Raw genomic sequence first — 20,830 nt, forward strand, 5'->3', positions numbered from 1 at the left:
TTACCAAAATTATTTCTATGTTCTAAATGCCAGAATAATGAGAGCGAGCGGTTTTTAGACATTGTTCTATTACTTTTTCGAAGGTCAGACGTTTACATACGCTTTTTACAATATTTATTACCCTTACATTTAAACTGTATGACTTGGTTCAAATATTTTGGATATCCTTTTACAAGCATCTCACAAAAGTTTCTCACAAAATTTTGGCCTATTCCTCCTTAAAGTACTGATGTAACTGAGCCAAGTAGGCTGCCTTGCTCACACACGCCTTTTCAGCTCTAGCCAAAAACTTTCAATAGGATTGAGATCAGGGCTTTGTTATGCTTTTCAAAACATTGACTTTGTTATCCTTAAGCCAGCGTGTAACCATTTTGGCTGTATGCTTCGGGTCATTGTCCATTTGAAAGACCTGTTTCCACCCAAACCTCAACTTTCTTATTGATGTTTTGAGATTTTTGCTTCAGAAATTCCACATAATGTTCCTTTCTCATGACACCATCTACTTTGTAAAGTGCACCAGTCCCTCCTGCAGCAAAACAACCCCACAACATGATGCAACCACCCCCGTATTTCACAGTTGGGATGGTGTTATCAGACTTGAACGCTTCCCCTTCTTCCTCCAAATGTAACAATGGTCATTAAGGCCAAACAATTAAATTTAAGTTTTGTCAGACCATAGGACATGTGGTCCAAAAATGTATTTCTTTGTCCCTGTGTGCATTTGCAAACTGTAATCTGGCTTTTATGTTTCTTTTGGAGCAATGGCTCCTTCCTGGCAGAGTACCTTTCAGCCCATGTTGGTACAGAACGTGTTTCACTGTGGATAATGACACACTTTTACCCGCTTCAGCCAGCATCTTCACAAGATCTTTGGTTTTTGTTCTTGGGTAGGTATGCATATTTAGGAACCAAAGAATGTTAATTTCTGGGTCACAAAACCTGTCTGCTTCCTGAGTGGTATGATGGCTGAACAGTTCCATGGTGTTTATACTTGCATATAATGGTTTGAGCAGATGAACGAGGCACCTCCAGGCCTTTAGAAATTCAGCCCAAGGATGAACCAGATCTGTCCTCTTCCTGGTATCTTGACTGATTTCTTTTGACTCTCCCATTATGTTCCACAAAGAGACCGAGTGTTTTAGGTGTGCCTTTAAAACATCCACAGGTGTCTCTGAAACCAACTTAAATGTTGTCAGTAAACCTATCAGAAGTGTCCAAATACATGTCATCACCATCTGTGAATTTCCAGGTTGTTTAAAGGCATAGTGATCTTAGTGTATGTCAACTTCTGAATATGAAGAAAGTAATAAGTTATTGTCAAAAATTACACTTCTCTCATTATTCTGGCATTCAGCAAACAGAAATAATTTCTAACAGACTGAAAGTAGGAAAAGGTTATTCCTGACAGTGAGAAATTAAAGCTTATGCTTCTTTATATACAGTGTATGTAAACTTCTGGTACAACTGTATGTATTAATAGCTTCCCTCCTTTCTCTTGTCTTAGCCCACACCTGTATGCTCCTAGTCTTCAGATTGCTAAAACTCTCACCTTCTGGTGATCAGTTCATCAAGGGCATTAAATAAGCAGCATTTGGTTTCTCTATGGAGGCAGAAAGAATATACTTATTTTTGGTCACATAGCTTTTTGATTTTGGATTTTTGTTCCCTAGATAATGACAACGTAGAAATCGTTGTGTGTTTAAGCAAACTTGCCGTCCGATGTAGATTTTATAGCTCCATGCAGACCAAACGCTGCAGACTGCAGTAAAAGTGATCTGACAGTTAAAGTCTCTATTCCCAAACATTTGCATATGGTTTACTTTATTTTGCCATTAAAAACTCTTCCACATGATACACCGGTCTTTTTTAAATCATGGTAGAAAAACATTTGATCTCGCTGCAAGCCTTTAGGAGATCAGTTCACCAACTTGGGACCACAGAGCTAGAATACCCACCATACCAGCAACCGATGTCAGCTAATTCAACTGCGTGTTTATTTTGGTGGGTCCAGGATGTGGGCGTGTGTTGTTTTGATCCCCCTTATTTCCATCATTGAAGCCAGGATGAATTCCAGAGTTAGCTTTGGGTCTAGCTCAGTACAACTGAACAGCACTGCAAACCACATCATGTGAAATGATTATCCATTTGAACTCCCGTCCCTTGAAAATGGTTTCAGCATCAAGAGTCGTTTGTGTAGCAGAGTTATTTGACGTCTCTCACCGCTGGAACACATACATTTTTCTTCTATATCTAGTAAATTGGTAACTGACAAGACTTAAGCATTTTTTCCTATTGCGTAAAGAGTTAGGGATGTCTACATTGTTTACACGTTTCTTTTTTTTTGAAAAAACAAAAGTCTGAAAAGTGAGGTGTGCATTTGTATTCAGCCCCCCAGAGTGAGTACTTTGCGGAACCATCCTTCTCTCCTACAGGTGCAACTCCTCTGGGATACGTCTCCACCAGCCTTGCACTTTTGGACACCAATTTTTGCTTATTCTTTGCAAAATAGTTGCAAAGAATAGTTCCTCTCAAAAAGTGTCAGTGAACACCAATATGTACTGGTTTTAGATCTGGACTTCAACTGGGCCATTCTAACCCATGAATATATTTAGATAGAAACCATTCCATTATCATCTTAGATCCTGTTGGAAGATAAATCTCTGTCCCAGTCTCAGTTCTTTTTAACATCCTCTAATCCTGCAAAGTTTCTTCCGGGGTTGACACATTTATTATTATTTATTTTTATATCCATCCCTGACCCTCCTGTAGAAAAGTAGCCACGAAGAATGACGCTGCCACCCCTATTTTTCACCTCTTGATGGTATGCGCAGATTAAAGGCCAATTAGCTTTCACTTCCCATAGTGTTATTTTTTTATGTAGGCCAAAACATTCAGCTATGATTTTATCAAACCAGATCAACTTCTTCAACGTGTTTGGTGTCACCCTTACAATGGCTTGTGGCTAAACAAAAATGGGAATTCTCATGCTTTTTTCAGCAGTTGCTCTGGATCAGCCCATTGAGCTGTGGATTTTGCCCTTTTGTCCACTTCTCTAATTGATGCTCTCCTTCCGTGGCCTTTCAGTTTAGGTGGTCGTCCATGTCTTGGTGGCGTTGCAGTTGTACCACACTCTTTGCATTTTTCAAATGATGGATTGGACAGAGTTATATGAGATGTCCATAGTTTTGGATATTGTTTAATATTTTAAATCCACTTTACACTTCAACACAGCTTGATCTCTGACCTGTCTGCTGTATTCATCGTTTTTTTATGCCGTTTGTTCACAAATGTTCTCTAACAAACTGGTAAAATATTTACGGAACAGCTGGATTTCTACTGAGATTAGGTCCACACATGGGTGACCTCCGGTTACTAAATAGATGACCTCAGAAGGCAATTGGTGACACAGGGTTTTATTAAGGGCTTTTAGAGGGAAAGGGCTTGTTGGTTCATTATTCTTAGCAAACCATGCACTCAAGCATTAAAATGTCTCCAACGGAGGCTAATATGGTGTGTTATAATTCATCCCAGGCATCTTAAACATGCGTGAAGTTTGTCTGTAACTCTTTTTCTTCTTCTTTTTTTTTTTTTTTTTGCAAATTACCAAAACCTTAATGCTTGGGTTGACAATTTTCCTGAAGTTTCTTCAAGTCCCTTTTGAATAACTGTGCATGCTCAAGACTGTTTTACCTTGTTCTTACGCTCCAAAATCCAAAAATCTCCAAAATCTACTCTGATCTTATTTCTCTACTGAGACCTTCCTCTTCTTCCCATTAACGCGGTTTGCTTCTTATGACTCTCAGCCATGTTCAAAGTGTACGGTGAGAGCAGCGGAGCTACATTGATCGCCTACTACCGAAGCTAACAGCTAACCTAACCGAATACGTAAACACTAGAAGTGCGCATGCGCTGTCAGCAAGCAGAAGCTAACAAGGAACGAGCACGCACACTGGTGGTGTGGTTATGTGAGTGTGTCAGAATGATGCCATGTGGGACAACCAGTAGATAAGGTGATACTTGAGGGATAGAGGGGAATGAGGGCAGGACCAAAACTCTGACCAATCCCTGCGCTTCTGTGCCGAAGCGCAGGGATTGGTTATAGTTTTTACAGGCCTGCAGCTCCCACAGAGATAGATTTCTTAACCTCCTTTGTGTGAATACATAATGTATTCACTACTTTTAGGATGGAAGGCCCAGTTTACCCAGTATAACAAAAAGTGTTTCTGAACAGGATCACACCAACTATAGCTCTAACCGTCCTCACACTGGATGTGTATGATATATAATCTGGTTAATCAGGACATTTTCTGCTTTTTAAGCTAAAAAAGATGTTCAAAAATACATTTTTTTTTATCCAATGGATGCTGCCTAAACACATCCTTAACCTAGATGGTAAAAGTCCAACTTAGTGTACCACCCTAACAACTTTTTAACCATATAGACAACAGACATCTTTGTACTGGTGGCCTTAACTACTGTTTCTTCAGCTGTTGGTCCACATGATTAAGACATAAGTTGTATTTTCAAATTATTGCTATTTTTGCGTTGGGGGCGGGGGGCTACAGTTTGTAATGGGAAAGGAGTCAGCTGACACCATAATGATGCTGTAAAAGTTACAGGCTGCAAAATTTGACATTTGTCTCCTAGTACACTTAGCAATAAATGCTAGTAGCAAGGCCAAACAACCACAGAGCTAGACTTTAGCCAATATTCTTCTCGCAACTGAGAAGAATATTGGCTTTAAAATCAGTCTTGCTTTTATTAAATGAGTTGAATTTGGCAAATGTGAGTAGAATGAATGCCCTGAACAAATTTTTTCCTGTGCCTCCACCCACTCCCTCTCTGTCTTTTGGACTCTCACGCAGCCCGAGGATGACTCAGCTTTGGTACATTTTGTCTTGTCCATCTATCTTCAGTGCATATGGTCAATCCCGGCAGAGCCTTCCAAGCTGACACAGGTAACAAGCAGTAATCCGCGGCCTGGAACTGTGCCTCGGTAATCCTTACCCAATGCAGACCTCATGTGATGCTTGAAAGAGGCCACCTGCTACTGAGGTCACACTGGATCCGTAGTAGGGCCATCTAGGGTCATCAACAGCAGTGTCTAGAATGCCCACAAAGTTACAAATGGGTTTCGGAGACGCAGAGGCTCGCTTTGTAAATTCAGAACAGATGAACTCAGCGCAGTTTTCAGGTAACAATGGAGCCGACTGCTGAATACACAACCGAGGACAAAACTCAGGATGTTCTAAAAGCCGGCGAAGGGGAAAATGACATTCCTTTCAGCAAAGCATGTTAGCGAAAGTTATTTTTCAAGATACGACATTCCTCGCGAAGCTAGCTGGATACATATTTTTCCGGTGACTTAATGGCAGCTAGAGTACAGAATGAGACTGCACACATCCTGCCATTGTCTTCATCCCTTCCTTTCTCCTCTATCTGTCCACAGAGTGTCCTCCAGTGCCCCCAATGCCTTTTAAACTCTCATGATCCAGGAATAGGTTTTCAGACTTCAATGGATCTCCGAGAGAGACAAAAGCAAAGTTTAGACAGCTTATCTATAGTATGCAGTGCTAATATGTCCTGAGCGGGTTTAAGTTTTGATACAGACTAAATTAACATAATCAGAAGACGTTATCTTTTAAAACATTTTCTGGCAGAAAATGACTGCACCTTAATATACAATAGAAAGTGGTGTGTTTTATAAAATATTCAATGGTTTCAACAGGTTACAAGTTTTACAATTTACCATTTAAAAATGGTGTAAAAACTCTTTAAAATAGTTTCTTGCCTGTACGCAACACTGTTCCATTGTGAGAAGAAAACAAATCCCTTGAGTCATTCATGCAATTTTAGTTTGAATCTTTACAGTTTGGCATTTGATGTTGGTTAATGTAACGTGAATTTCAGGCTATTACTACAGGCTGTAGACATTTAACTCCAGTTTACAGAGGGAATTCTTTCTACTTTTAAGACCAAAAGCCTGAACTTACCTTTACCACAGCCAACATGGAATTTATCGGTTTATAATTGTAAAGATCAAGGCAAAATCAGGACGAATGGCATGTGTTAGAACATTGTATAAACACATTTATAAAGTACCAAAGTAACAAACTGCCGTGACAATTGTGTATATATATATATATATATATATATATATAATTTTTTTTCTTCTTGTAGGGCAAAATTGCTAAGCTGTTTCCTTTAAAGGTATTTGAATGCAATACTACAATTACATGATAAATTAAAGCACTCTTTCTGGTTCCCTCTCACTACCTAATCATTGTAGAGATGTGGAAGGCCAAAACTGGGTATATTGCCTCAGCGTACCATAATGCCATATATGTTTTTAGTATGACCGATTGTGTGACGATCCTTTGAAAGAAAACACAAACAACTACATAAGTTGACAAAACTCTTTTCAGTTTATTGTCTTTCAGCAAGATAAAGGTCAAGATCTCACATTGCTTAGCTTTACCCGAGGAGTTTCCTCAGTCCTCCAGTGGAGTAATATTTGTCAAGAGGATCCATCCACCTCCTCCCATGAACCAACATGAGCAATACATCTTATGGCATCTCTATACAAAGTGTCCTTTACCTTGGAAAAATGTGCCGGGTTTAACATGGATTCCTTTCCTCTTAAGCTATGTAGGCTGCGTGTTATGAGAAAACAAAAGAACATTCATAGCTAGAGCGACGCCACAATTCAAGTAATGGAGGCAGGATACTTCCGGACCTCTGGCAGTTCACACAAACGACGGAGGCCGCACGATCCCAACAAACCACCGAGGAGAGTGCATTTTTTTTTTTTTTTTTTGTTGTGGCAAATGTCAACCTCTCAGAACAGCGACACCTTCACCACCTCCCGTCATTCTCATCACACATTGCAACAATACAAATACTGTTGGATTGCACTTTCTTCAAGCTTTCATCTTGTGGCGCGTTTATAGAAAAAATATATATAGAATACAAAAAGCTTATACTTCTTTGAGTAACAGAATATAACATACAGTACTTCAGATTATGTTTTCGATCAGCACATCAGCAGGTGTACATACATTGCCCTACCCTTGCCAAAATGCAGTTACCACACTAAACAGAGATGTAGTTTTGCTCACTATTAAGTGCTTTGGTCAATGGGTACAACATTGAGTATGCTTTTACAATGGTTTTCTACAGTATGTTAATGCTACATAATTATCCATTGTGTATGAATTCTTTTATAAAAAAAAAGAAAATAAAAAGGGGGCAAGTAGTTAAGATGCACCATGACTTTGTAACATATTCACACGGGGCATTTTAACCCACCTCACTGATACCAACCTGTTAACAGCATTGTGTTTTTGTTTTTTTCCTCCCTCACAAATGCACTTTGTAGTAGCAATACATCGAACATATTGGTTAAATCTGTAGAGCTGAATCGATTTCCCACGTCGGAAATGGACATCTCCAGCAACGTCAACTCGAAGGCGCAGCACCCGACGCCAGTGAACGAGCTTCCCGGCCGCGAACCTTCCCCCCGCCCTGGAGAAAGGGACCTTTGAACCGACGGCACTAAAACGTGAAGTAGAAAACTTGTTTGAAACAGTCAGGCTGACATTCAAAGGTCCGGTCCCACTTCAAACCAGCGAGACGCCATTCACGAAAGCTGATGGAGTCACCGTAGTGCAAATCTTTACACAATGCACTCTTAATGCAGTCCTTCTCACAGGATAAGACGAAAAGCCTCTTTTGCCGCTCGATTACATCTCTGGGGCGGCTGGGGGGAGTCCTGGCGGCACGCGTTTGGGAGTCTGTAACAGTTTGTGCTCCTCAGAGAGCTGGGAAGCGGGGGCCGCCGCTTTGGCGTGCACGGGGTGCAGCAGCCGGACGTCCAGGGCGTCGTTGTGTTGCGCTAAGGAGTGCAGGTGATAGTGCAGGACGAGGTCTTTCAACGAGCAGTGCGCGTCGTAGGGCTCGGCGAAGCCGTATCCAAGCGGCGTGCTGTAGATCATGCAGTGCTTCACCTCTTCATTCACACTGTGGAAAACGGAGAACACCGGTGAGCGACAGCCGGCCACGACATGGGTGAGTTCTAGGGGTGTAGCAGAGCAACCTGCTCATGAGACCAGACAAATCTCGTTATTGGGTTTATGTGAATGAGACGAGATCCATCTGTATTTTTGGGAAACTAGAAATCCCTCGAAAACAGTGTTGCGATACTCCATTTTCGATTTGATTAGTTAATATTTTATAGTTTAAGGTCTAAGTTGGTCCTAAAATACAAAAGGACACTAAAAATTGTCTGTTTTCACAACTTGAATCAAAAAGTTTCCAAATCTCAAACTGGGTTTTCCATGAATCAGTGTCAGGCCCAGTATTCTGAACTAGACATAAAAAAAAACAAAAAAACATAAACTTATACATGCCCTTGGTTTAATGCCTATAAGAAGCTCTGTAGCAGCTGTTGACTTTAGCGTCGTTAGCTGCTGGCAAACAGCCAGCGTGTACAATTAAGTTGCATCTTGTGTATCAGTCTTTCAACATTTATTTATTTCAACAAAGCACGCAACATGCTGCCGCACAAAAGGCTGATGAGTAGTGGAGGTTTTTGTCAACGCTTTTTGTAAGCTAGCGTAATGACGACCTACTAGTCAAATCTGTCTGCTCAACATCTCAACAGCCTCCTTTCTGACTTCAAAATAAGTCTCAAACATACTGTAAGTTGGCCAGGGTGTAAAGAGCGGCCACTTCCATGCCTGACTCCATATACAAGTTAGATGTCTGCTTTAACAAAGGCCCATGCCCAGACAACATGAGACAGATTTCCACAAGAGCTACTGTGGGGCCCTAACATTGAGATCATCTCATTTCACCTAATCTTTTACACCCCTGGTAAAGTGGATCTCTAAGGACCCTCCATTGCTGAATACTTACACAACAGAGCAGGCGTAGCATCCCTGCTTGCTGCTCTCTCGGATCAGGAAAGTTCCGGAAACTTTGCCGTGGAGCATCTCCTCCGCCTGCGTTCGGCTCAGTTCCCCGACAAACCAGCTCTCCTCATCCTGGTGTGGCAGGTTCTTTTCATCTCCCTTCAGGACGTACGTGCTGGAAGAACAAGCGTCGTATCATGAATACACGACACCAGCTAAACACGGCCTTTTCCTCTCCTGGCTGTAAGAGCATCTGGGAAAACTTACTCATCAAGGTTCTCGCTGTGTATGCCAAGCCAGTCGTTTATGCGTTTCTGCCGTACCCCTTTGTGATTAAGCCAGCTGGAAGAAGACAGGATTTTTATTAAAATTCTATCTACAATTTTTTTCTTCTTAATGAGCTTGGGGTGGTCACCACAGATAAAGTACTTACTTCAGATACAAATCTCTGATGTTGCGGAGCTGGATGAGGTCTGGCCGCAGGTTGTTAATCTTCCTGTCGGTCTCTCGGTAGTCCTCCACCTGCGTCCTCAGGTCCTCCTCCAGGTGCAGTTTGCTGTCGTAGATCTCGCCAAGTCGGCACTTCAGCTTCTCGTAATTGATCAGGAAGCTACGGAGGGGGGAAGCAAACGTCATGGCTCCGGCTGAGGCGAACAGGATTAAAGTGCGGGAGCAACGCTTTCTCGCACGGCGTCATGGTTAAGTACCTCTCCAAATCGTTGTCCACTCCCTCCGAGTGACTGTTCCTCTCAAACTCCTCTCCGTACCGCTCCTGCTCGCGGCACTGCTCCTCGAAGATCAGCATGGCCTCGTTGAACGCCTCTATTGCCGTGCGCTTCATCTGGATCTCCTGCACAACACAAAGGGACATTTGTGAGAAACCGCCCGCCAACAAAAATCCATTTCTAATGAAAGATGTCGACATAAAAAAAAATGAGGTGGTCACCTGGGAGGTCTTGGTAAAGGCTTCGTAAAGACGGTCAAACTCCTTCGACTTCTCTTGGTACTGATTGTGGACCTCTTTGAGTTTTCTGCCAGCGACGTCAACGCTGTCTTCCTTCACCTGCAGTCAAAAAAATCACATCCGATCAACAAAAGGCGCCCTTTGCATTCGGTTCGTCGGGAAAAACAAATTCTTCGGTACAGCAGGATCCATTTAACGGCAGCGGACCTCGCTGACCTGCTGGAAGCGGGACACGGGATGTGAGAGCATCAGATCCAGCATGGCGTTGTATTCCACCAGCGAGTGGTGCTGGTAGTACCAGATGAGCTCCACCACCGACGTGAACGTGAAGGGGTCAGAGAAGCCATACTTCCCGTCACGGTGGTAGATCTTAATCAGCTTGTTGTGCCCATCTTTCCTGCAAACGAGCAACAGCGATCGCATTGAATTAGTTCGGTTTAAAACATAGGGAAAGGAAGAATTTCTCTCTCTTTTTTTTCCCCCCTCTCTCTTTCAACTTACCGTAAGGTCAGAGTGAAGTCTCCTTGCAGCTTGGTGGAGGCGTCCCGTACCAGGAAGGAGCCGTCAGGCGTGTCTCGAAGCTTCTCGTTCACCTCGTCCCTGTGGAGAAAATCAGTACGGGGCTCTTATTTGTCAACCACCAACTAGATGCTACTCTGGGTAAGAAAAATAAAGAAATAAATGAAATCATGCATCCTGAAAAACCGTCGCTTTACCTTGTTATATCTCCCCAGTACCATTCAGCATCCTGAAGCGAACACACCGGGGGAGAAAGACAGTTGTTGTTGTTCACGGTGGACATCGCTGGCTTCGTGGACCGAGGAGGAAGAGCTACGCAAAAGGAAAAAAATAAAAAAAATTAAATAAATGAAGTGAACTTTCTGGAGGTCGGTGAAGGAAATAGTCATTAACTAATGAATGTCATCACCCCTCCCCGTTCTCACCAGCAGACACACACCCACTTCTTTGAAAAAGCCGTGCGGATGGAACTGGTTAGGATCTAAGGGCAAGCCCAGGCATGTTTCCAACAGATGTCAAAAGGCCAAATAATTAGGAAGCCCCCCGGGTGGGGGTCATTATCTCCTCCGAAGTTGTGGCGATAAACCGTAAAGTTTGAATTACTCAAAAATGTTGGAATTATCACAAGGCTATCACAGAGTCTGTATTTCTGCTTCTGGCAACCCCGCGGAATTATAATTTGATCCCTTTGGACCACCCCTCCTATGCTTTAATGACTCCAAAGTCAACTATTTTTCTGGTAGAAAAAAATAAAAAATCTAAGACTAAGCATTCCCCTAAAAATAACCCCTTACATATATAAAAGGATGGCAAACCACATCAAGAGGAGCTGAAGGGTGGTACATTTCACCGCTGGACAAAAGTGCCTTTCATGAGGGGGTTAGGGGGAGAAAATGTGGCTGTCTCGCAGCATCGCCTCACCTCTTTTTCAGACCTTAGACGGAGGAAAAGGCAGGGGCAGCAGGCATGAATGCAGCCGACTTTGAAAAAATTAAATCTGCGCAACTTCCTCCTCCTCCTTTGTCTCTCTCTCTCTCGCTCGCTCGCTCTCCCTCCAGTCCCTTTGCCAGAACACTCCGCTGGCTGCCAAAATCCACATCCTTGGGATGGGTCAGAGAGGGGAATGTAATATTTCATAATTAAAATACTAAATGTGACCCAAACTAAGCTTTTCTTTTCTAGCTTTCCTCGAGTCTTAACCTGTAAGGAACAGTGGCAAAAACCCAGCATAAAAGGCTCGCTGAGAGAGCATCATCGATCTGGCCCCCTCCCCTAAATGAACACATTTTTTTTTTAAACTCGAAAATGAGTTATTCTGGTTGTGAATCCAAAGCTTGGAATCAGAACTTTGTTCTACTGAACGTGTACAGGCATAACTTGTGAGAGCGTTTTTATTCTGTAGGACACAGGTGGGAACTGGAAGGAAAAAGAAGAAGAAAAAAAAAAAGGACAGAGAAGTTTGCCTCCTGTATTTTTGTGAGTGCTCCTGCCGCCCCCTGGGGCCATGCCGCCCTGGGCACTGAGACATGTCACCACCTCATTAACTGCAGCCAAAGCTGCAAACTCCACATGATGCGTGCCTTATGGATACCTTTTGACAAACCAGAATAGACGTGCATGTGTAATGTTTCAGCCTGCAGTATTTCGTTCTTACATTTATCTCACTATTACAACAGGGAAATAACGCATTAGTTCCATGGTAAAATAATGGTAATAATAATGAAAAAGGCAAAGCGAGCTGCTCGTCATGAGACCGATCTGTCGGCTCTTCCTTTTGCCCGTAGCCTACTTTCAGGAGCAGGCGGACAAATTAAGCACGGCTGGCTGCGGAGGAGGACAAAGCGCTCGTTTCATGGAGTCGCTCATTAACGCACCCTCAGCCAAGCCCGGCCAGCCTCCGTGCGCTTCTTTCCCCCCCTCGCATCCGTGCGCATTTACTTCTTTTCTTTTTCTTTGGCTCATGCCAAAGCAGACGTCCGCAGCCTCGCAGGACGGACTCCGTCACAGCCGGCCCTGCGAGTGCGCGCCGAGACAAAAGAAAAAAGGAGAGCAGGCTCGCTGCGCCCGATCCTCCGAGAGAGAGAGAGAGGTATTACGTAATCGCCAAGTGAATTGCGCTATGCGTGCCCGGGCAACGCCGCTGGGGGAGCGCAGCAGCAGCAGCAGCAGCAGCACCCACGGGATGGTCATTGAAGCCGCCTGCATGTGCATTATTTGATCATCTTTAATATATGACAGGGGAGGATGCTTTTGCAAAAGGGAGATGGAACGAGAGAGAGAGACAAGCTTTCAGGGACCCGCAGCCGAGACAATGGCTGCCTGTAGTTTAACCCTAACTTACCTGGTGGTGCTTGATCCATTTCGATGTAGAATAAACCGTCGGGAGGATAAACCATTCCGGTTTTACAGTAGTCCCGGTCGGAGTTCTTTTCTTTGCGCTGGCAGAATAATAAAAAAAAAAGAATGACCCCTTTTTTGTTGAAGAAAAAAAAAAAAGAAGAAAAGAGAAAACCTCCCCAACTAATTTAGGCTGCTGCTTCGGTGCAGACGCAACGTCCCGCATAGACTGAGACAAAAAGAAACCTTCTTAGATTCCGAGTTGGAAAACATTCCCGAGTCCAGATGTGTCGTCTCAGCATAGCCTGGCCAGGCTAAGGTTTTCTGCTCTTCTTTGCCCGGAGATTGTCTGACAGCGGGACGTTGTCAGAGCGCAGCGCAACTCCTCTTCAGCTCGGCTCGGAAGTGCAGCGGCTTTAAAGCGCTCCTCAGGCATCATCTTGGCGCAGACCAACCCGCAAAAAGGGAGGGTGGGGGAAGGCTGTGTGACAAGTGCACATTGTTTCCACGTAAATCCCACCTAATCCTCATTAAATGACATTCTCGCAAAAACACAATTGCTTATAAGACAACCCCAGCAGCCTGTCCTCTACGCGACGGGACACAGCTGCGTAGATTTGGGGGTATTTGACGCGGATGCCCCCCTAAAACGTAATGGTACTTCCCAGACCGTTTCATTCAACTCCCCTCAGCTTAGCTGAAACAGCTGAAAGAAATCCTTGCAGGGCATGAATGGAAAAGGGAAAACTGCTTGGAATCATTAAACGAAAAGAGTTCATGCTTCAGACATCCAGGGGTTAAGCAATTCTACTCAGTAAAGACAAAACAACTGGACTTCGGTTCTTGTGGTTGAAAACGCTTTGCTCTTCATCCGGGGGGGCTTTCTCGGTTCAAACCTATTGAAGGAGCAGTCCCAAGCTTTTAAACTGCAGGGAAGTCCCATTCTGCATGTCTAAATTCACCTCCCCTAACAACAGGACATGGTTGGTTGCGTTGGCTCACTGAGAGATGTTTGGACACATGCAAGAAGGTGTGAATTCTTCTGTCTCATGCTTAAAGCTGCTGTAGGTAACTTTTTTTGTCAATGTGTTTTTAAATATATTTGTTAAAACTGTCTTGACAGTAAAACATGGTACAGATAATCTGAAAAAAATAAAAAATAAAGCCCCACCAGCTCCTACCAACGGTCCTACTGTCGTTTGCAGAAATACACCGCTCCCGGTCAGAAACAACCAATCAGAGCCACGAGGAATGTCTTGCTCTGATTGGTTGTTAGCAGTGTCAATCACTGTCGTTCAAGGCCAAGATTGTCGGTGGGCTAGAGCTGTGGGGAGAAATGGCGGAGAAAGAACCCAATTTTACAGGAAAACTATCAATTTCTGGAGAGGCACCTGCTCAGAGAACAAAGACAGGTAAACAGCGGAGCTCCCTACTGCAGCTTTGCAATTTAAAATCTGAGGCCTGCCCCTTTGTTTAGAGATATATTATTTTCTTTTGACTCAAATGGCCTCCTTCACCCCCCCCCTTTAAACTAACTATCTTCTTGTCCAAAATATTTTGATCATCAGAAGAGTGTCCATCATCCTTTAGGTGCAGTTGCACAGCTGAGGCCTGTCCTGAGGAGATGGCTCTCCTGGCTTGTCTGTTGGAGAAGTTATTTAGTTTCCCCCATACAGACATCTGGACATTCCTTGCTGGACGAAATTGCATTCGCCACGCTGCCCAGTATGTGTTTGGTAATTTTATCCTTAGGATGGACCAACCTCTGCCTCGGAGTTCAATGCAGCCTGAAATGGACCAGGGTGTTGCGTTCGGAGCAACTCCTGAGTTTCTTAGAGGTTCGGGCGATTCCCTACCGCCTGAAAGCGTGGAACTTCTCCCTCACTGGCTTTGAAAGCTCTTCAGATCAAGAGCGGAGCATCTTCAAGTACAAGAACTGAAGTCCGGTTTGAATCCCACTGACTACCACTATGCAATGGGTCCCTGAGCAAGGTGCTCAGCCCCAGAATAATATTTTTACTATGTAAAAAGTTGCTATTATAAAATTAGATAATTAAATTAAAATTTTACTTGAGTCTGGTGTTATTTAGCTGGCCCACAACCATGAGTCTGGCACACCACGTTAGTCACTAATGTCTACTGCTTAGGCTACAAAAGAGTAGGTTCCCAAAAATATCCCATAACCTGGATCACAAAACATATAATATTGTGTTTAAAGGGAATGATTTTTCCCCCCCTGTCCATTTTTGTTTCATCCTTGTAGGGTCCGGGTGAGCCTGGTTCCTAACCCTAGTGGTTAAGAGGCAAGTGGCGGGTTACACAGGGCAAAACAGCTGCATGGGTGTCAGCTGTTTTAAGGCAATTTGGAGTGGCCGGTTAACCTAACATGCAGGTTTTTGGTGGTGGAAGGAAGCAGAAATATGAGGAAATAATATGAGGAAAAAAACAAAGTTAGCAGTCTTATATTGTATTTGGATAATACAATATAAGACTGTATTAACACTGTATTATATATATTGCTTGTTTGGATTGATTTGTTTGACCTGTTTATTGGGGATAAAGTATGAATGTTGAAAATGTATACATCTAGCTTGTGGGTCCACCAAAGCCACTGCCGTTGAAATTGTTAAGATGCACCATTTTACCATCATACCTTTTCGTATTTCATTCTCTAAAAGAGTTTCTGAGAACTCGGATTTGGTCTTTATACGGCATTCTGTCGAGGACTTATGAGACTGAGTCATCGTGTCTGACCCTATGTTTAGTGAGAACCGACTAACTCCTGTCCCTAAAGCAAAAACCAACTGTTAGAGAAAGAACCCAGCAGCTTTTAGAGGGTAGCCTTGGGTTGTGCGGTTTCCAATGCAGCACTGGGCCTTTTGTCTATGAAGCAACGGCCTCCCATGTTGGCAACGGAGCATTATATTCTTGCTGAGCTCGTCAAACACGTTCAGCAGCAAAAAATGGCATCTTGGCTGTCACCGCTCCTAATTATTGTTATAAGCAGTGGCACTCTATGAGGTCATCCCGTTGAAGAAATCCTAACAGGTGTGTTAACAATGACAAAAAAAAAAAACCTGTCGGTGTTGGGACTGAAAGAACCGATTATTTTTGCGATGAGACATTTTGGGCTCTCTTGCTTCATGTGCTAAAAATGGCCAGTTACTGTCCTGTTCATGCTGGATGAATACATGCATTGTGTGGGGCCGCCTGTGACACAGAATGACACTGTGCTGTAAAATTAAACAGCCAAGGCCTCTTCCTCCAGCTGACATTAGAGGCTGCACGGAGAGGGAAACAGCGCCTGGTTGATCAGAGGGTCTGTCTCTGTTGGGTTCCAGGCTTTTATGGCCAAATCCCTTTTGACCCCAGTCCAGAACGTTACAGGACATAGTTGCCTGGAGCCTTCCTTCTCTCTTCGGCCCCATCAGTGTCCAGTCCGAGCTCAGAAACTAAATGCCAGACCTGCAAACATATGGCTGATTGGTTATGTCTTTAACCCAAACGGCGAGTTTAAATACTACTGCAACAGACGTTGGGTACTTGTTAATTGTGTTTATGAAGTATCATACATTTCTACAACAGTCATTTTATCTCTCTATAAAAACAAGGCAAAATGTAAAGAGCTTATACAGATTGACCCTTCGAACAAATAAAAACAGGACAAAATTATTGGAGGGAGAGGAACTCATGAGTTGGAGAACTAGTCAAATAGCCATGTTTCCGTCCAAGTGTCATGCAAATTTTGAGCGAACTTTTAAAATGCAGCAAAAAGGGAAATGCGATTCGCGTGTTTCCATCCACTGGTTTGTAACAAATAAATCAGGCAAAGAGTAATTTCGTCAGAACTTGACGTCACACATGGCTGTAATCAACAGGAAGTTGAGGTTCCAAACTAGCATGGATCACACTTTAAAAAAAAAAGGAGGGAGGTGTTCAGGAATGTGTTGCTATCAGGAAAGTTGTAATTGTTCCGTCATGCCATCCAGCATTGCCGATGTCACCTGCGGTCCGAAGATGTAGAGAAAGAAATGCAGTTCTGTGCGCGTTTTAGGATAGCAGGGAGGACGGTGACAGCAGAGACCGCTGATCAGTCATGTGAGGTGAATGGTTGCTGTGTCAGAACTCATTCAGCAAATGTGTTTCCATCACCTGTTTTGCACATTCACTGTCCTTCACCTCAGGAGAGCGTAACATGTTTTTTTTTTTTTTTCACAAAATTGAGGTAGTTATATTGAATATGACCATTTCCATCAACCTTTACTAATGCAATATTTCATAATGCGCATTAAAAATGTTGCTACTGAGATGTCTTTTCCTGATTGGTGGAACTGGAAAACAGTAATAGGGTAATTAGCATCTGAATGTTGAAAATGAACCTTTACGCTTTAAACTGTGAGATGCAACAAGAAGAAGTTGAAGCACAACAAACACGAAGAGATGTCGGCATAGAGCCTGTCCTAGGATAAATGCAAAGGTAACAATAAATCCTGATTTTGTTTCAGGGTTTTTCGGTCTGACAGACATGCTATGGTCTTGTGTCCAACAGGAGAAATAGCTGATAGCTACCTGCGTTTGAGCTGCATGGAGCTGATTGCCAGACTAGGTTGCAGAATGATGCCCTACTGGCACTGCTTCCACAGTTTTCAATTTTGAAAAAGAATGTGTGTATTTGGCATCAAATGCACGTTATTTGTCTTTAATTTAAATAAAATTGTTGTCCCATATAGGGTATTTTAACCTTGTAATAGAAAATGAAAATAAAAGTGTTCAAAATAACAAAAGTAACCAGTGAATTGCAAAGCATGTCTTTAAATCTAATTTATCCAAGAATAAAATTTCCAGCTCGATGTAAAGGCTCTGTGGTTTGTAATTGGCAAGAACAGAGAAATTTGCTCTTTTATCTGGAAGGAACTGCAAAGCTATTTCAGGCCAAGACATTTAATACTTCACAGGAACTCAGTTGCAGAACTCTTCACACGTCTCTCCCACCGACTTCGTACTTCTCCGACACCCCTCACAAAAAAAGTTCTGCCCAGAATTACATCAAGAACAAGCTGCAAGAACTCCCAAACCAAGGCTGCAAGAACAGAACCACACCATTTAGTTCTGTTGGAACTAGGAGAGAGAATGAGTTTCCCCGTTCTTGTGGATTTAAAAATGCATTCCTATATGATCTTATTTTCTGCTCAACTAAATCTGTATTAAATTTAATCGACTGAGATGTTGCGAGAGTTAGCCGACTAAATGTTGGATTTAATTGTGACTATAACCAAAGTATATTTTATTCAGAATGCTGTGATCAAAGCTAAAGGTTTATACTAATTTGAGCCCAAAGTTGGGTCAAAAAGAATGAGCAACATTTTGAGGTTAGAGATGAGACTGGTGGACAACTGCAAGCTGGTCAGACTTTTCCTGAACCTCTTCTACTTGATAAAATAAGATGCTGCACAATGATGGTAATGTCAGTTGAATGTGTGAAATGACTTTAGCTTACCTTAGACAGCAAGTTTGTTATCTTAAGATGGCAATGGTGTTTCAACATGACTTCTTCTAGCTGTGTACATTTTGGAGTTTTAACCAAAGCTACACAAAGGAGAACAAAGATACAATTAATTTATTTTTTTATTTCAAGTGCTTTTGAATTTTGCTACCCAAAGTCAGTTGCTTTTTGGGGATCTTTTTGGGGCATTATGTATAAACTTGCAAACGTATAAACTGTTACGTTTTAAAGGCAAAATTAGGCAAAAGAACAAAACGATTCATCCATTATCTATACCCGCTTATCTTTGCAGAGTCATGGGGGGAGGCTAGTGCCTGAGAGATCGCCAGTCCATCACAGGGCAGCATAGAGACACAAAGAACAAAAATTAAAATGTGCAATCACACACTCAAACCTGAGGGCAGTTCAGAGTTACCCATTAACCTTCATGCATTTGGACTGTGCGAAGCAGCCAGAGTACCCAGGGAGAACCCACACACGTACAAGGAGAATATGCAGAAAGACCCAGACCGCGTTTGAAAGCCAAGACCCACTGCTGCACTTACTACGCTGCCCCAAATAATCACTTTTAACCTAAATAGTACTTGTAACTATCATTAATTTTATGTGTTAGACTTTCCAATGAAAAACTACGACCATTTTTTTGGTTAAAAGAGGGAACAACCTAGTGTAGTTTAATGAATATTTATCAAAATTAAAAATATCCAGATTCATTTCGAATTGCATGGAAATGCAATTTAACTTTTACCGTTAAAGAGGTCAGAGGAATAATTGTACAGCAACAGACGGTGCAGGTGGCTGTGCACCCACATCAGGCCAACGTCCTGGCATGTGTCTGTTTATGAGTGATAGATATTGTCCAAGTGTTGCTCTTGGGCCTGCCATGTCTTCATACTTGAGCTTGGAAGCATGTCATGGCATGTCACGGCATGTCACTTGGCTGAAACCCAACCACCTCCCCTCCCCCCCTCCCTACTCCCCCACCCCTCCCTCCTACCCCCCGCCGTCAGCTGAGCTCAGAATGTGCCCCTTCAGCTTCTAGGTCTGAGCTGCGCGACACATCGTCACCATCGTCCTGAAACACAACCACAGTGGAGCTCAGGATATGTTAGCCAGCAGTGAAGGAAATAAGCAATGTGCATAGCTTCTGCTGTGTTAGCGATGCCTTTTTCTTTCTTCCTGGTCTTCCTCCTTGTTGCTATCTCAGTGAAACGGTCACACCGAGACAGGGCCGACTTGTTTGTTAAATCTCCAGGCTCTGCACCCCCAACCCTGGCAGCCCTGATGGGATCATTGAAAGCTAATCGGAAGATTAACAGGATCGGCTGATACTGCAAGCATACCAGCTGCCGTTTGGCTGATGTGACCCGTCTTGATATCCACCGCTGCAGTCCGACCACCAGATTGCAGTGACGCTTGGAAGCCTTGTGCAAGTTTAAAAACGACAGGCAGCCGTTTCTCACTAATAAATGCAGAAAGCGGCCGAAATCAACTGCCTTTCACGGTTTTCAACCTTAATCTTGGAATCAGCCCAGAGTGGGCACCATTAAAGCAGGAAGAAGGAGAGATATATATTGTGCTTTGTATGCTTTGCTGGTAAGCAAGGCCAGGAAAAGAAGTTGAGAGACTGTCGGGAGTGATGCATGTGGGGTTGTAGAGATTATTAGGTCAGCGTTGTTTAGTGTGTGGTATGTGAACTCTGCGGTGAAAATATGAAACAAGTGTTAATCCCCTTATTCAAGAGTGTTAAATGCGTATGTGATAAGCTTCCAGCCATCAAGCTCTTTGCCAGTGTAAGCCCTAAAAACCGAGTCGGCTGCACAATGCACTGTCATTCTAAAAGAACGCTTGCTGTGATTTTTCGTCCGCTTTTCAGGTTTTCTTTAGTGCGTAACGTTGGGCATATCTTATCTAGTTTTGTTTAATTGTTGTACATAGGAAAAACAAAACTCGCAGACACAACTGAGAAGTTCTAAGAAGGATTTGTTTAGTTTACCAGTGTCAGTGTCTGTGTCACTGTCTTGCATTGTAGCCTTGAGCAAACTGCACGTCCCTTAAATCCTCTGTCCTCTGTGTGCTACTATTCATGGCCAATAGAGGGATACATAATGGTCCTGGCAGTGAGCTCGACGTTCACCATGGTGAAACTGCGGGGTTTCCCTGATTTGCAGCCAGAACCAGCGCACAAAGCATGCAGCGGTCCTGCCAGAGGCAAATCAACTGTGGGCAGAGTGTAGGGCGGCTTTGGTCTGGACCCCAGGACCCTGCCATTGTGGAAATGAAAGTAGGGACACTGTCTGAACGGCTTGACTTGGAACAGAAAACCTAGGAAAACCAAAACTATGAGCTTCAAATAGCCGGGCCCTGGGAAACATAGCTTGTTCTTTTAAGGAGGTCAAAGAGAAGCCAGAAAGAGGGAGAGAGAAAAAAAAACACAAACCAATGTTTGATGGAGGGAATGTCAAATTGGAGGCTACTGTTACTATAGACAACAGCAAAACTGACATACCGTTTTTTTCCCCCAAGTACTTTGGTGTCTAACTGACTGCGTCCCCCTTTTAAGTCTGGCTGCCTCCTTCTCTGTCCCTGTCGTCT

The 20,830-nt window shown here is 43.2% G+C and overlaps 1 protein-coding gene across 3 annotated transcripts; it reads right to left on the reverse strand.

The window, feature by feature from the left end:
• Positions 1 to 6,402: 6,402 nt before the first annotated feature.
• LOC105925284 (phosphatidylinositol 3-kinase regulatory subunit gamma) lies at positions 6,403 to 13,146 on the reverse strand. 3 transcript variants are annotated; one of them, XM_036137949.1, is made up of 11 exons: positions 12,874 to 13,146; positions 12,737 to 12,835; positions 10,593 to 10,707; positions 10,378 to 10,476; positions 10,084 to 10,273; positions 9,859 to 9,975; positions 9,620 to 9,762; positions 9,346 to 9,522; positions 9,180 to 9,254; positions 8,917 to 9,087; positions 6,403 to 8,019 (listed from the first exon to the last, which is right to left on the reverse strand). In XM_036137949.1, exons 1-11 carry the CDS (start codon positions 12,956 to 12,958, stop codon positions 7,743 to 7,745), a joined length of 1,548 nt encoding a protein of 515 aa, XP_035993842.1. In that variant the 5' UTR covers positions 12,959 to 13,146; the 3' UTR covers positions 6,403 to 7,742. The 3 variants fall into 3 exon arrangements, with proteins under 3 accessions (XP_035993842.1, XP_012716500.2, XP_012716501.2); XM_012861046.3 differs by having other exon boundaries at positions 12,737 to 13,146; XM_012861047.3 differs by having other exon boundaries at positions 10,093 to 10,273; positions 12,737 to 13,145.
• Positions 13,147 to 20,830: the final 7,684 nt, after the last annotated feature.

Source organism: Fundulus heteroclitus, chromosome 6 (genome assembly GCF_011125445.2).
Source record: "Fundulus heteroclitus isolate FHET01 chromosome 6, MU-UCD_Fhet_4.1, whole genome shotgun sequence".
In the NCBI taxonomy this organism is placed as follows: Eukaryota; Metazoa; Chordata; class Actinopteri; order Cyprinodontiformes; family Fundulidae; genus Fundulus; species Fundulus heteroclitus.

Excerpts from the sequence above, each read along its gene's own strand:
- LOC105925284 (XM_036137949.1), bottom strand. The coding sequence starts at position 12,958 with ATGCGGGACGTTGCGTCTGCACCGAAGCAGCAGCCTAAATTAGTTGGG. Across the intron at positions 10,477-10,592 it reads TACTGGGGAGATATAACAAG|GGACGAGGTGAACGAGAAGC; the intron begins GTAAAGCGACGG and ends TTTTCTCCACAG. Across the intron at positions 9,763-9,858 it reads CCTTTACCAAGACCTCCCAG|GAGATCCAGATGAAGCGCAC; the intron begins GTGACCACCTCA and ends TGTGTTGTGCAG.